General features: G+C 41.7%; 1 protein-coding gene across 3 annotated transcripts in view; it reads right to left on the bottom strand.

Moving 5' to 3' along the window:
- F5 (coagulation factor V) overlaps positions 1-16,283 on the bottom strand; it is a 1,256,984-nt gene that overhangs the window by 552,693 nt on the left and 688,008 nt on the right. For all 3 annotated transcript variants that reach the window (XM_044072364.1, XM_044072363.1, XM_044072362.1), the window contains one exon: positions 1-528. This exon is cut by the window's left edge and continues 150 nt beyond it. In XM_044072364.1, the coding sequence (XP_043928299.1) occupies positions 1-528 (528 nt within the window). The remainder of the gene's footprint in view (positions 529-16,283) is intronic.

The following is a 16,283-nucleotide window of genomic DNA, read 5'->3' on the forward strand; positions in this document are numbered from 1 at the left end:
TTATTTCTGACGTTGTACTGTTTTCTTCATCAAGGCCAAACACCAAAGAACATATCTTGTTTAAACTAAGCTCTATATCACTCTCGTTAAAACTTGATAAAGGTTCTTCTGTGTCTGCTGTGCTATTTTCTGAGTCAGAATAATCATAGTCCATGAGTTCTGACATACCACTGTATTCTGAGTTTAGGGCTGTGTTTACATTTTCTGCTACTAACTCATTTAAAGAATTAAGATTGTTAAGATCCAGCAAATCTTCATCTGCTATGAGTCCACTTGAATTTTTTTGTGTTCGTAAATTAAGAAAGTCTGCCCACTTTTCAGTGTCTTCATCTGGATCCTCTGTTGCTTTCTGACTGACTTCTTTCTTTTCCTTCTCTTCATCATATTTAATCCGTATTACGGTCATTTGCTGGTCTATCTCATCAGAGTCCTCATCTGAGGTACCTCCACGACATACGACATCTCTAAATTTTTGCCTCATACCTAGGTTAGTCTGGTGTAATCCAAGAGCCCCAAAAAGCCATTCACCTAAAAAAAGTAAAATACCATGAAAATGTGTACAACACCTGTTTTTAAAACAACTTGAAGAAATTATATGCTTGACTCAATGTATAAAAAAGGACAGATACCAAAATTATGTAAAAAACTATAATGTAGTAAAATAAACCACAAATTTTATACCTCAAAATGTGAGGACAGTTGTTTCTGACCTTTTTTGCTGGGGGATACTCTCCAGTATGTTTACTAATACACTGACTGCTTCTTGTAAAAAAGTAAGCAACATACTTGACCATTTTTGGCTGACCTACGCACTGCTGTTCTACTCAGCATCCAAAAAAGAAGGTGGCAACCAGCACTACCAAGCTGTTTAACCAAATAGAATACAATTAGCGGAGTTACGCTCAGCACAGTAACCAGTAGGTGTTTTCTTCACTTACCTATTGCATCCAGCTCCAGGTAAACTTTTCCTGTAAATCCTACAACTTCGAAATTAGTTCATTCAAATTGTACTGCATGTAACATATTCTAGTACTGAGCTCTGTTTAGTAAATCTGCATTCTGAAGACTGACCATATTCTAGTATAACCTTTTGTCTAATTTCACCTTATCTACAGTGTAATAACACTCTACTAAATAAGCTTGCATCCTTGAATTTAGCATTGTGGCTCTTCTCCTTTGTTACACAGAGTACCAGTACATGAGGCTGATTGACAGATGGCTCATCTTAATATTGACTGACTTGCTAACTCCTACATTATTGTCTTGATAAATTCCTGATTGCGGTTTGCATAAACCACTGAGTCTAGCTCTGCTAATCCACTCTTATACTGACTTGCTGATTGTTGTATTGGACTGCTTATAATTACTTACTGAGCAGAAATGCTTTACTGTATTGCTCTTCATTATTATACTGCTTAGTACCACTGCACTGTGCTACAGAGCTTTACATACTGTGTTAAACTACTGTTTAGTGCACCATTGCTTCAAATACCTGATAGTCTTAATGGTTTGTTGCTGACTGCTATTTGTTGTACTGATCTGCTGACTGTTTGTCACATTGTTGCGCTGAATATAGTTTGTGTTCCTTTACTGTATTAACCTGCTGCTGTGTCAGATACAGGGTGTTACATTTCTGCACTGATATATATATATATATATATATATATACATACACACACACACACACACACACACACACACACACACACACACACACGCACAAAATGCAGAAAACACAACTACGCACAGCTCAGGTAAACCAGGTGCAACAAACAGTCAAAAAATGTATAAACACAGTCCACAAAACCGTTGTACTTGGAACAACACGGGCAGGTAAAATCTGGTTTACCTGAGTTGTGCGTAGTTGTGTTTTCTGCATTGTGTTTGGATACTATGGACTCAGGGACATGGCAGAGAGTTCCAACAGAGAGAATACTATGGAAAATGGAGTTTTGAGCCTGGGCAGTAGCCGGTTAAATAGGTTCTGGTTGGTGAAGAGCCCTTTACTCAGTTCTGCCTTTACTGACACCAGGAAACCAGCTGGCGATGGAGTAGAGACAGAGAGGGCTGTTCGTTTTAAAATATGTGCCCTGGAGAATGATTTGTATCACTTAAAATGCCTTCAACTACAGCGTTTTCATTTTGAGCCATGCCTGCAGCTGAGAGTGGTGCCAAGGGGACTGAGGATTTTAAAAAATGCCCACTTACGGGGATGTTTATCCTGAATTGTTAGCGAGATGGCAGAAGCTCAACTTAGAAGTAAGTTTTAGTTATCTTAAACTTCTAATAGACTTTTTTAAACCAACGGAGAATGACCTGGTGGACAAAATTAGAATACAACAAAATGAGCTATATAACTTAGCTGACACTGAACTGGCTGATGTAATGCTGAGTGAATTGATTGATAATATAGTATTATATGAAAAGAGACTTCTCATACAAAAGAAAAAGATTTTAGATCGTTATACTAATGATTTTAACCAGGGCAATGTGTTTTCTTGGCCCAGGAACTCTAGTAGGCCAAGTGAGGCTAATGTTAATAATACACGGAGAACTTCTGTGCGAGCATCCACCAGTGACAATGATAGTGTAGTTAGCCCTGTGGTTATTACTAATGAAAGGGCTGAGTCTGAGGTTGGGTCTTCTAATGGTTCTGTTTATAAGACGCCGTGGGGCGATGGTACTGAAACAATTAAGAAAGGCATTGTCAGATGTAAAACAAATTATGAGGGCTTTAAGTATACTGAGAACAGTCTTGCCTCCCCAAAACCATTTTTTTCCTGCCTACCACTTCCATTTCAGCATGGGTCCAATCAGTCATTCAGCCAACAGAATCAAGGCAGAAGAAAATGCAAACAACCAATAGACACAGGTGGCAACAAAACCATAAAAAAGATGTGGCAAACTGTTCAGAGCCCTTGATATATAATATCTCACATAGAACGTTATCAGACTCTGAGAACTCTGTATTGAGTAGGGGACTATTATTTATACCTGCTGGTAAAGCTGATGTGGCAGGTACTGTTGTTGACTTAAAGGTTTTTAGGAGGAATTTGATGCTGAAATTGATTTATAATGATGGTAATGGGAATAATTGGATTGATTCTGTTTTTAAAAAAACAAGCACGTTTCTACCACCAAATTACCCTTTGGTGGAAGCTTTTATGAGACTATGAGAGAATGATTTACAACAGATCTCTGATGTACATGATGGTTACCATATTTTTAATAATTTGTCCCAGGATGTGCATATAGCTTTGGATAGACTATGTACAGATGATGGTATTGTTATCCACCCTGCAGATAAGGGGGGGTGCTATCGTAGTCATGGATAGGGATTTTTATTTTCATTCTATTTCTACCATGTTCAATGAGGTTACTGTACATGCTAAGATTACTTCAGGAGAAGTCCAATGCATGGTTTCTCAAGTACATCGTGTTATACACGATTGTTTTATGGGTGAATCTATTTCAGCAGATGTAGCTAGTTATTTGACTGCTGAACATCCCTGTGTTCCTACTTTTCACGGGTTACCTAAGATACATAAGGACTCCAAACACCCCCCCCTTTAGACCCATAGTAGCAGGTGGTGGGTAGGTGATGAAGCCCTTTTCTGTCTTTGTTGAGAAGTTATTGAGACCAGTACTAGATGGTTCCACAGTAGTGTTGAGAGATTCCAAACAGTTTCTTGGGAATGGTTACCATGGATGGGAACTCACTCTTTACTGTCATCCCAAACAGGGATGGCATAGAGTTGGTTGGTGAAGCACCATAGTGGGTATGATAGTAAATTGATTGATTTGATTTGCCTCCTTCTTGAGGTAATTCTTGAAAATAATGTTTTGCTTTTTGATGGAGCCTATTATGTTCAGACCTATGGGCACATCTTGTGCCAATAGCTATGCCAATATGGTCATGGCCCAATGGGAGAATGATCATGTGTTGAATGGAAAAAATAGATTCTTTAAGTATGTTAGCCTATATAATAGGTTTGTTGATGACGTTTATATGATGTGGTTGGGAGATGAAGAGGAGTTACATTTTCTGGATTATATACATAATACGACTTCCTCTCTGAAATTTTCAATCAAATATTAACCCAATGAGATAGAGTTCTTGGACATGAAGGTTGTTAGACTACCAAATATGACATCTGACTCCATGTTATATATAGGAAGGAGTGTTACAGGAACTCCCTCCTACATAGGACCAGAGTGCAAACTTCATATGTATTTCGTAATATCATTAAGGCACAGGGTATGCGAACATCTAGACTTAATGCTCAAGATTCCGGGTTTCAGGATGAACTGGCCATTTTAGAACACAATTTTAAGGAGAGGGGATATAACAGCAGGGAAGTTGAAGTTGGACTTAATGTTAGTCGCCACCTTAGACCAGATAGAGAGTGACCATACTTTTCTAGGAGATATAGGGAAGATAATTTAGAACAGAAAGAGGAACCATTTAGATGCTTCAGCTTACCAATAACGTATTGCAGTAATGTGAATGATGTTACTGCTGTTATTAAGAAGCACTGGCCTGTCCTGTTAATGGACGAGAAGATTAGGACTGTTGTAGGTAATGAACCTGCTTTTGTGTTTAAAAATAAAAAGAATCTTAAGTGGCTTCTTTGCTATCCTGATAGAGTTAAGGAGAGTAGAGATGGAACTGAAAGAAATTACATTTCTATGTGGAGGGTGAAAATATTGTACATATATTGAGACAGATAATGTTTTTGTGAACCCTGACAATGACAGGAGATTTTATTTTAAAGTCTCTGCTAGTTCTGACACTAAAGATGCTATTTACTTAGCACACTGTGTCACATGCTCTTCATTCTATGTGGGAAAGAGCAATCAGAAGTTTAAGCAGTGTATAAGGGAACACCTATATTCTATTAATATTAAGTATATGTCAAATGCTCTAGTGAAACACGTAGTGGAGAAGGGAGCTGAGCATAGGTTTACGTTTGGAGTTATTGACAGAGTCTTCAAAACTCTGAGAATGGGTGACATCAGGAATTGTACAGAGACTGTGGAACTTGAATGGATTGTTAAGATGCAAGCACATAAAGGTTTGGCACTAAATGAGAATGTCCCTCTTAAACCCATATTGAAAGCATGCAGGTTGTTTAGGTGAATATTTTAAATGTTTTTGTTATAAATTAATGTTTTTATGATATGTTTTTGGCTGTATGTATTTGTACCTTTAAATGAAAAAGGGTGTGTGTTTTAATTTGACTCATGATTGGAGGGGTATGTAGAATTTAAGCTGCTTCTGTTTTGAATATGGTGGATCTGATGAAGCAGAGTTTTTATTTTCTGTGAAAGCGCTTATCCTTGTTTATTTGTGGAATAAACTGCAAAAGATTTTACCTGCCTGTGGCGTTCCTAGCGCAACGCTTTCGTGGATTGTAATATATAAATATATACATATATATATATATATATATATATATATATATATATATATATATATATATATACAGTCTTACTTCTGATTTAGTAATGCTTGTTAAAGTGTAACGTAATATTCCTATGCTGGTTGTTATAAAGTTACTACATTCCACTGAATTTCTACACTGAAGTCTTAGTGTAGTCAATCCTGGGTGTCCTTGGTTAGACTGCTAACTTGCATTATTACTAATCCTAATCCAACTGACATACTCAATTTACCTTGCCTTCTCACCTATTTCTGTCATAGGTTCATAGGTTCATAGGTTCATACTAGGCTATCTGCCCGAGGGCATTTACAAGCCTAGCCCATAGTTTTGTGGCTTACGCCACCCCTTTAGTATGGGGAACTATACCCATTATTTTGCTGTGCCTCTGTCGAGCAGTGACACTGAGGTAATCCCTGGGGTATATCTGCGATCTCCCATCCATTGGTCAAGATTTCTCTTGAACAAGGCCAGCGAGGTGCTCTGCCTCACATATACCGGGATTTTATTCCACAGCATAGGGAGTCTTTGGGTGATGAATCTATCCCTCCAGCACGTCCTATTAATAGCCGTGTCGAGGTTTAAGTCTCCCACCCTTGTGGCTCTGACGGATCTAGATTTTTGAGGTGAAGCATATTCATCAAATCTGGGTTTGACATGGCCTTGTATGTTAGGCAAAGGTCACCTCTGAGCAAGCGTGGCGACTGAATAGAGCTGGAGTTCTTTCAGTCGGGCAGCATAGGACAGATGTTTGAGACCCTTTATCCTTTTGGTGAGGAACTTTTGTGGCCTCTCCAGCTGCTGCAAGTGTCGGGTCAGATACATTTCGAATGGGGCATTGTACTCAATCATTGGTCTGATGAGTGATGAGTATAGGGAGACTATGACCTCCCTTGATCTAGATGAGAATCCCTTCATGATAAGGTGGGCAATGTAGAAGGTCTTCCTAACTACTTTAGCTACATGGGTGTCGAATGACAGACTACTATCAACCTGGGTCCCCAGGTCCCTGATAACTTCTTCTGTGCTCAGTGGATTGCCACCTATTTGGTAGCTAGGGGTAACCTTGTTTTTCCCAAAGGGTATGACTATGCATTTTTGGCATTTAACTTTAGGCCATGGCTCTGGCACCAGTTATCCGTTTCTGTGAGACCCTTCTGAAGGATATCTGTGTCAGATGTGTTTTCTACTATGGCGCCCAGTTTGCAGTCATCTGCAAACTTTGTCAGCCATAACCCTCCTGTGTTTGCTTGTACTGGAAAAGTAGATGCCAAACAAGAGTGGGCCCAGGACTGAGCCCTGTGGTACACCACTTGTGACAGGCTTTGAGTCTGACATGGCGCCAGCAACTCTGACCCTGTGGGTTCTGTCACTCAGCCAGTTTGCAACCCATCTTGTGATGTATGGGTTAACATTTAAGCTGATGAGTTTTTCAATGATACCCGAGTGGGGTATTGTATCGAAGGCCTTCGCCAGATCGAGGTAGGCTGTATGGACTGCCTTTCCTCATCAATGGCTTTGGTGACTGTTTCAAAAAGTCAACCAAGTTTAGAAGGCATGATCTGCCTTTGACAAAGCCAAACTGGGATGGATCCAAAGTCTGCAAATTCCTATGTCTTTATTTATGAGGTCCATTATGATCCTCTCCATGGCTTTGCAGATAAGGCTTGTCAAGCTAATGGGCGGTAATTTCCAGGGTCGGTGGAGGCACCGCCTTTGTGAAGTGGGACCACAGTTGCAGTGCGCCACTCCCTGGGTGTATCCAGAGGTAAGACTATGATTAAACAGCTGTCCTAGCTGTGGGTTTAATTCCTCATTGAGTTCGTGGAGCACACAGCCGGGGACACCATCAGGTCCCATGGATGCTGTGTTTTTTGCTTTGGAGAGAGCAGTTCTCACTTGGGCGTTGGAGATGTTTGGGGGGCTGCAATCGCTTGGTATAGATATCTCTCCTTTTGGGGAGGGGGAGAAGTTTGCACTGAACCTGTCAGCCAGTATGTTGGCAATGTCTGTAGGATGAGTAATCTTCACATCATTTTGAACTAGTTCTGAGCATATCTGGGAGTTTCCTCCCAGGTTTCTAACATAGCTAAAGAAGGCCTTATGATTGTCTTTTGAGTCTTTAGCTATTTTTCTCTCAAAATTTGCTTTGGATGATTTTATGAGAGCTCTTAGTTTTTTACTTATAGTGATCAAGGGTGTCTTACCTTTTAAGGATTTTGCTCTATCTTGTAGTAGCTTCCTCCTTTTGTTGTAGAGTTTGTTTATGGCTGGGGTCCACCAGACTGGACGCTTGCCTTTGGTACAAAGAGTCTTTGTTTTGCTTGGGATTGCCTTATCCATGCAGTCCTGCAGGTGCTGGTAGAAGGCATTTGTAAGTGATTCAGCGGCTTGAGTACTGTTTTCCACCGGCTCGGGGGCCTTAAAGGAGACCACACTAGTCTTTAGAAGTGTGAAGTCGGCTTTCGAGAAGTTCTTTACTGTGGTCTTTTTTATTTCAGGTGGGGGTGGGATGAGGACCTCCAGCAAGATTAGTTTGTGATCTGATCTCACCAGTGAGGGGTATACTTCCAGTGTTGAACATTGTGCTCCCATGTTCGTGATGATGAGATCAAGTATGTTTTCTCCTCTTGTGGGGATGGTGACTAGTTGTTCCATGGCATTTGAGTTTATGAATTCCAGGAACTTTTGGGCTAGGGTGTTTGGGCTTGAGTAGTGTTCCCAGTCTATATTAGGGTAATTGAAGTCACCTAGTATGATGGTGTTTGGTGATACATTTATCCCCTCTAGTGTTTTCAGGAAGGCCATGTGAGGTTCCTGAGTTTGTGAGGGTGGCCTGTAACATGCTACAATTTGCAGAGCAGTCTTGCCTATGGTTAATTGCACCTGGATGGTCTCCGATGCATCGTGCGTTGCCACCAGTCTTGAGGTGTGGGTGTCCTTGATGAATATGGATACCCCCCCTCCTTTCTTGGTATTGTCCGGATTCACAAAATGGCCAAATATTTTTCTGCTCCTGTGATGCTTTATTCTACACAGAGAGCGAAAGGGAGTACCATACAATGTACTACTCTCACATTTGGACCATATTAAGGTAGTGCCACTCAGTTCCAAGAGTAGTTCATAGGTTCATGGGCAGGTACTAAGCTAGCTGACTTGTGGGCTGTTTTAAGCCTAACCAGCTTCCCTTTTTATGCTTGAATTAACCTATCCCATTTGGTTACAAATTGGACTTATCCTTCCTATGGTTGACAATTACATATTATCCCTAGTCAGAATAACTGGAATCATACCATATATAATTTGAAGGGACCCATGCACAGCACACAACATTTAGGAGCTATCTCTGTCCCTTAGTAGTACAGGTGGCAGTCTTGGAGTAAATTTTCTATTGCCCAGCCACAAATCCAAGTTGCACTTGAATATGGACAGGGTTGAGCTTTGCTTTACATGAACAGGGAGTCTGTTCCACAGCAGTGGTATTCTCTGTAAGATATGCCTGTCCCTCCAAACCATTTTGCTGATGTTACAGAAGAGGTTTAAATCCATGGACTGAGTATTTCTGATGCCGTTTGACTTGCTGATGTGTAGTATGTCCATCAGTACTGGTCTGGAGGATGCACTGTATCCCAGAGAGTGGTCACCACTTAGTAGTTTGTAGGATAATGAGTACAGTGAAAGGAGTTTAAGTTGGTCCCTGTAGAACATATTGTTTAGGCCTTGAATCCATTTAAGTAAGGTTTCCCTGTGGGCTTTCCAGATGTTGCATGTCTTTGGAGAGATTCATGCCACAGGGGGTATTATACTCAATGACAGCCTAATGAGGATTGAGTAAAGGGGTGCAATGACATGTCTACATCTAGATGTAATCCCTTTGTTTATAAGCTGTACAATATACAAGGAATTTGTTATGACAGTGGTCTGATGGTTGAAAGTTAGGTTACTGTCCATATAAGTTTCCAAATACTGAACAACTGGGTCAACTCTTAGGGACATATTTTCAATGTTGTAGTTTCATGGGCTATATGACTTTCCAAAGGATATGATAATGTATTTTTTGGCTTTTTGTTTAAGTCCATGATTTCAGTACCAGTTATGTGTTTGGGACAAATCTTCCTGCAGGAAGACTAAGTCATTTAGAAATTCAATGATGGCTCCTAGTTTGCAGTCATCTGTAGAACTAGTCAGCCAGAGATCTTTGGTTTTGGCTTTTACTTCAGAGATATAGATGCCAAACAGGGGGACTCCACTGATGAATTTATCTCTTTGTAAATGTAGATGTAGTTTTGGTAAACATTTGAAATGTTGGGACCCGCTAACGTGAGTCCCAAAATATGGAGCCTGAACGCCTGAATGAACATACTTGTATACACCAAGTGCAAGATGCCATTTTGTGGAATATTCCCTTTTCTCCAAGGTATGGCGATCTTGGAGTTGATATATATAAGTTCAGGGATGGGGGGGGGGTTCAGGGGGTCTACAAAAAGAAACACTTAAAGGAGAAGAGCGATTTTTGAGCTTCAATCTTAAACTATGTTTTTGGTCTTTTTTTTTTTGGCTTGTTGGCACGCTCATTTCAATAGGGAGCCAGAAGTTTCTTCTGTTTTGATCTCCTGCACACCATCTGTGAGCAAACTGGCAATCCAGAAGGTGATATAGGAGTTTATTCCTAGGTTATTTATCTTTTCTACTAAGTCTGAGTTGGGGGGGGGGGGTTGTGTTAAAAGGTTTGCCTAGTTGACTTATGTGGTGTGTACTGTTTTAACTTTATCCACTGCTTTGATACAGTTTTCTAAAAGGTCCACTAGGTTGAGTAAGCATGACCTTCCCTTGACAAATCCAAACTGAGATGGGTCCAGTGTTTGGAGGTTTCCCATGTCCTTATTGATTAGGTCCACAATAAGTCTTTCCATGGCTTTGTATATGAGGCTGGTTGGACTTATAGGTTCATAGGTTCATAGGTAGGTACTAGGCTATCAGTCCTGGGGCCTACATAAGCCTAGCCAAAAAGGTTCCCTGGCTTTTTCCACCCAAGAAAATTATTTTCCTGTGCCTCTGTGGAGCAGCACCGCAGAAGTGATCCCCGGGGTGAATTTTCTATTTCCCATCCAGTCGTCAAAACTTTTCTTAAAGAGGGCCAATGAGGAGCTTTGCTTGACATGAATGGATAGTTTGTTCCAGAGTATGGGAAGTCTCTGGGATAGGAATCTATCCCTCCAGCATGTTCTGTTTATTGTGGTGACAAGGTTTAGGTCCCTGGAGCATGTGGTTCTGAGAGACTGGGATTTCTTTAAGTGTAGCATGTTTAACAGCTCTGGGTTTGACACAGCTTTGTATGTTACGCAGAGATCACCTCTGAGTAGGCGATATGCAACGGAGTAGAACTGGAGTTTTTAGAGACGGTCTGCGTATGGCATCTGCTTGAGGCCAGTAATCCTCTTAGTGAGGTATTTATGTGGCCTTTCCAATTGTTGTAGGTGTCTTGGGAGATACATGCCAAACAGGGGATTGTACTCGATAATGGGTCTGATGGGGGATGAGTAGAGAGGAACAATGACCTCCTTTTTTCTAGAGAAGAACCCTTTTGTGATGAGGTGTGCCATGTAGAAGGATTTCCTGACTACTGTGGTGATGTGGTTATCAAAGCAGAGACTACTATCCACCTGTGTCCTGACGTCTCTTATCACAGTTTCGGTGTTTAGTGAACTACCACCTATGTGGTAGTTCATGGGTACTGAGTTTTTCCCAAAGGGGATGACAATGCACTTCTTGGCATTGAGCTTGAGGCCATGACTTTGACACCAAGCATCTGTCTCTGTGAGGCCCTTTTGTAGAATGTCTACATCATTAGGTGATTCTATTATGGCTCCCAGTTTGCAGTCATCTGCGAACTTTGATAGCCAAAGACGTTCTGTGTTGGCCTGCACTTCAGAGAAGTAGATGCCAAACAGGAGAGGACCCAGGACTGAACCCTGTGGTACTCCACTCATCACTGGTCTGAAGTCGGACTTGGAGTCGGCTACTTTTAATGTGTGGGTTCTGTCAGTGAGCCAGTTGGCCACCCATCTTGTGACATAGGTCTCTCTACCTCTCGCCTTGCCTAGGTCTGCAGAAGGTCCTCTCTATGCAGGAGAATGACTGCAGCTATTCTTCATTTGGTTGGTAAAGAACCTGTACAGAGGCCGAGGTAAACAATGTTGTTAGAGAAGTGGCTAAAGGGTGCTTCATGCTACTCAAAATGAATCCAGGGATACTGTCAGGACCCATCAATGTAGTATTTTTAGCTTTTGATAGCACTTTGAGGACTTTGTCTTGTTTGAAAGCTGGAGGTGAGTCAGTTTCAGATATATGTTGTGGGATAGACAGATAGGAGAGAGTGGTAAAGTTTGAGCTGTATTTATAGGCCAGTAGATTTGTATATCTTCAGCCTCAGTGTAGGTAACATTGTTCACAATCAGTCTAGCTTATTGCTGCATTGTGCTTCTGAGATTACAAATATAACTAAAAAAGACCTGAGTGGCAGATTTTATGAAGCTCTTGAATGTGAAGATAGGTGAAGGCTGCCAACCTAGCCAAATAGAATTTTGTAGATAATTCTGTCATTTGTAAATATTAATATAAGCCACAGGCTTGTTCTCTTAAATGCAAAAAAATGGTGTTAAATGTGGAAATGCAAAAATGTAACAGTGCATTCTGCTGTAACAAAGCTGATAAGTCAAGCATTTAATGACTGTCTTTAATCTCAGGGCTTGGAGCCAATATGTCAAGATGAAGGAATTCTACCTACTGTTTTGAGGGCAGAGTTAATGGCTAGAATTTGCATGTATAATTTATTTTATTGCTCTGGTTCCTGTCCAGCTGCAGGAACAAAGGGGCTATTAACCTCTGAGAGTCTGTTAGCATGGGAACCAGAAAGAAATTATTTAATCTGAAATGAGTCAGTGGTACTGTGTTATCAATTTAAGGACAGAAAAAATGACAGCATTAGAGCATTTGTCTTGAGAACATCCAAATCACCATTCTGCCTGTGTCTATATGTATATAGGAGTTTAGAACTGTGTTTTCTCTTAGAAACAGCTAGGAATTAGGAAGATTAGACTGCGTTTTTCTGTGTTGATGTCAGAACTTTTCTACTGTATTATTTTAAGTATTTCTCTGTGATCTCTGAACTCTTGACTAGCACTGTGTAGTAAGAAGTATTGTCTTGTGTTTTTATTATTTATTATTAAATATTTTTAAACCTTTCAACTGTGGCTGTTTTGTGTGGAGATAATTTAAGCTCTAAGAGTACATTGCATGTATATAGTGATACTGTACCAAGTCACTCCAAAAAAGTCTTTACTGTTTGGTTGCACTTACCATTTGGATAATAATATTGCACAGTATAACTGGACACTCGTTCATAAGAGCCTTTGAGTAGCTGATAAATATTAGCTGGGTGGTGGCAGTGATTTCTACCGTATAGTGTGGGTAAATGGGGCACATCTGGAGAACCTGTGCCAGCCTTCCCCAGGAGTGTCTGTGTGGTTGTATAAACTCTTATCTCAAAGTGTGTGTGTGTCAATTATTTGGACAGGGACATGAAGCAGTGGTTGGACAGAGAGGGTGCTGGAGGTTTTAGCTTGCCCACTAGGCTGAGATCTGGACCCTATAGCTGTGCCAGTGGGGAGTCTTATTGGGGATCTGGAGAGAAAGGGAGAAACCAGCCCCAGACTGACTGTGATCTCTGTGTGCTCTTAAGGGAAATTGTACTTTACTGTGTGTGTATTTATTATCCTTTCCCTATATGGATGCCCCTCACTAGTGTTAGTGGTGAGGACTGAGGCTCTTTGATTGCTGGTCCAGTGCACGGGCATCACATTTTAATTGTTTGGGAGTGGCTGGATATCCACACCACATATCAATTGGTTGGCAAATACTAACTGGCTTGTAGTGGTGTGGGTAGAGTGAATTCCTGTAGCTTGTGTACAATGAACACTGAAGATGTTTTGTACTCTAAATCAGCCGCACAATGAATACTCAGAGTTCAGATCACAATTGTTTATTTCTTTTGTTAGCTTAGTTAGTCAGGGAGAGCAGGCAGCATGTCAGCAGAGGAGTATGGAAAGCTGACAAGGAGCCAGCTTTCTGAGATGTGCCAGGCTAGTGGACTGGTGCATGGAAACCTGACTAAGGCAAACATGATTACAGATTTGGTCAAAGCTGCATCAGAAAACAGCAACCAGGAGGACTATCAGACTTGCAGTGGAGTCATACCACCTTCAGAGAATGGGCAGCTTACCCTTTCTGCAGAGGACTTAAAATTCTATCTGGAGCTAAAGAGACTTGAGTTGGAGGGCAGGCGCTTGGAAATGGAAGCAGCTGAGAGACTGAGATGTCTGCAGGCTGAAGAGAATGAGAAACTGCTATGTCTGGAAACTAAAGAAAAGGAGAGGCAGAGGCAGCATGAGAAGGAGATGGTGACTCTTCGGCAGAGTCATGGAGATAATGGGATAGGGAGTAACTGGACCCCAGAAGCACAAAAGGTCAGTAAATTTCTTCCGCAGTTTAAAGAGGGGGATAATTTTGATAGTTTCATTCATATGTTTGAGAGGGTATGTAAACAGTAAAAGGCTCTGGGTATGGTTCCTGACCTCCTTACTCCATGGTAAAGCTGTAACTGTGTTGTCTAAAATGTCTGACATTGACTGTTTTAATTATACTATGGTTAAGAACTGTTTGTTAGAATTGTTTAAGCTAACACCTGAAACATATAGGAAAACGTTTTGTGAGGATAGACACAATGCAGATGAAAGTGTGTGTGAATATGTTGCTGAACTGAGCACTTATTTTCATAGGTGAGTAAGTGGATGTCAGGTCACCACTTTTGAAGGCCTGCAGACCTTTTGATGAGGGAATAAGCCCTTAGCACTTTGCCTGAGGACATGAGGATCTGGTTAGCTGACAAGACAATGTGCTACTTCAGATGAGTTGGGAAAGAAGGGAGACTTATAACTAGCAAGCAGGGCATCCCTGCACAGGAAAGGGACCCCAGAACTTCTCATGGGTCTAAAGGAACCCATGGTGGGCAGCACAGACTGCCCCAACAGAATCTGCCAGTAGCAGGGGAAACTACTAGTCCAGGTACACGTCCAGGACCTAGGGTTAAATGTTTTGAATGTAACCAGTTGTACCATGTTGCATACAGATGTCCACGAGGCAAGTTGGGGAACAAAAGGTGAGAGAGCCAGTAAGTGGGAAAGACAAAATGCCAAAAGTAGGTTGTCTTGAGACAACAAGGGTACCGAACTACCATCCTGCAGATGTCCTGATAGGGAAGGATTTGGATGAGGCAGTACCATGTGTTAATGCAGTTACACGCAGTCAGGCTAGAAGACAAGCATGTGGGTCAGGTAGCCTGGGGGGAATCCAGATAGACTGCATACTTGCAGCCAGGACTGGTGAGGTGGTTACTTCAGGGAAGGAGCTACTCTATAGCAATGAGTCTGAAGGCGAGCCACAGCTGCTTGTGAGTACTGATGTTCCCTTGGACAGAGTGACTGCAAAAGTAGAGGTGAGTAGTAGTACCCAGGCTGACACTGAGGCACTACTGTCAGAGGATGCCAGACTTCCTGTGGAAGGGGAGCTTGGAAGGGTTACAAAGAGAGAGTTGAGACAGGCTCAGCTCTCAAACCCTACATTGCAAGACCTGAGGAAGGTAGCTAGTGAGGCACCTGATTCTCAAGAGAATGGGGAATCTGTTTACTGGGACAAATGGCTACTGTATAGAGAGTGGACCCCTGAGGGAGAGCTAGAAGGTGAGAGAATACAGCAGTTGGTAGTTCCTACAACCTACCATCTGGCATTTCTAGCCATAGCCCATTATATTCCCTTTGCAGGTCATATTGGCATAAAACATACAGAGACATATTATGCAGAACTTATATTGACCTGGAATTTCCAGAGATGTAACAGGGTACTGCAGGACCTGTGAGCAGTGCCAAAAGGTATGCAAGGCAGTAGACAAGGTGAGAGCTCCTTTGATGCCTTTGCCTGTGATTGAGGAGCCATTTCAGAGGGTAGCTATGGATATTGTGGGGCCTCTGAGTACCTCAATTCCACAGGGAAAAAGTATATCCTAGTGGTAGTGGATTATGCTACACGATACCCTGAGGCAGTGACGCTGTTCTCCATTGAGGCAGGAAAGGTGGCAAATGCTTTGTTAGAGATTTTCAGCAGGGTAGGTTTCCCAAAAGAAATGCTGACTGACAGAGGTGCCAATTTTATGTCAGACCCGCTGGCTTGTCTGTGGAAGTACTGTGGGGTGAAGCACCTGAAGACCACCCCTTACCATCCCCAGACTAACTGTCTGGTTGAGAGATTAAACTCTGCAATCAGGTCCATGCTACAGGCATTTGCAGACCAGTTAAAGAGGGAGTGGGACAAATATTTGCCCCATGTGTTGTTTGCTTACAGAGAGGTTCCCCAGGAATCCATGGGTTTTTCACCCTTTGAGTTGCTGTATGGGCATAGGATGAGGGGACCACTAGATTTAATTCGAGATGAGTGGGAAGGTGAGTGTGAACCTCACAAGGAGTCTGTTGTGGCATATGTCCTAAACCTCAGGACAAGGCTCAGGGGACTCATGGTCTTGGCCCAGGAGAACCTGGCAGAAGCCCAACAACAGAAAAAGGTGTGATATGACAGGAATACTCAAGCTAGAGAGTATGCTGTGGGACAGCAGGTAATGGTTCGCATTCCTGTCACACACAACAAGCTGAAAGCAGCTTGGCAAGGACCCTACAAGGTGGTAAGAAAGGTAAGTGATGTTAACTACATGGTGGAACTGCTAGGCAGGAGGCA

Source organism: Protopterus annectens, chromosome 5.part0, assembly GCF_019279795.1.
Source record: "Protopterus annectens isolate FY-2018-M chromosome 5.part0, PAN1.0, whole genome shotgun sequence".
Taxonomy (NCBI): Eukaryota; Metazoa; Chordata; order Ceratodontiformes; family Protopteridae; genus Protopterus; species Protopterus annectens.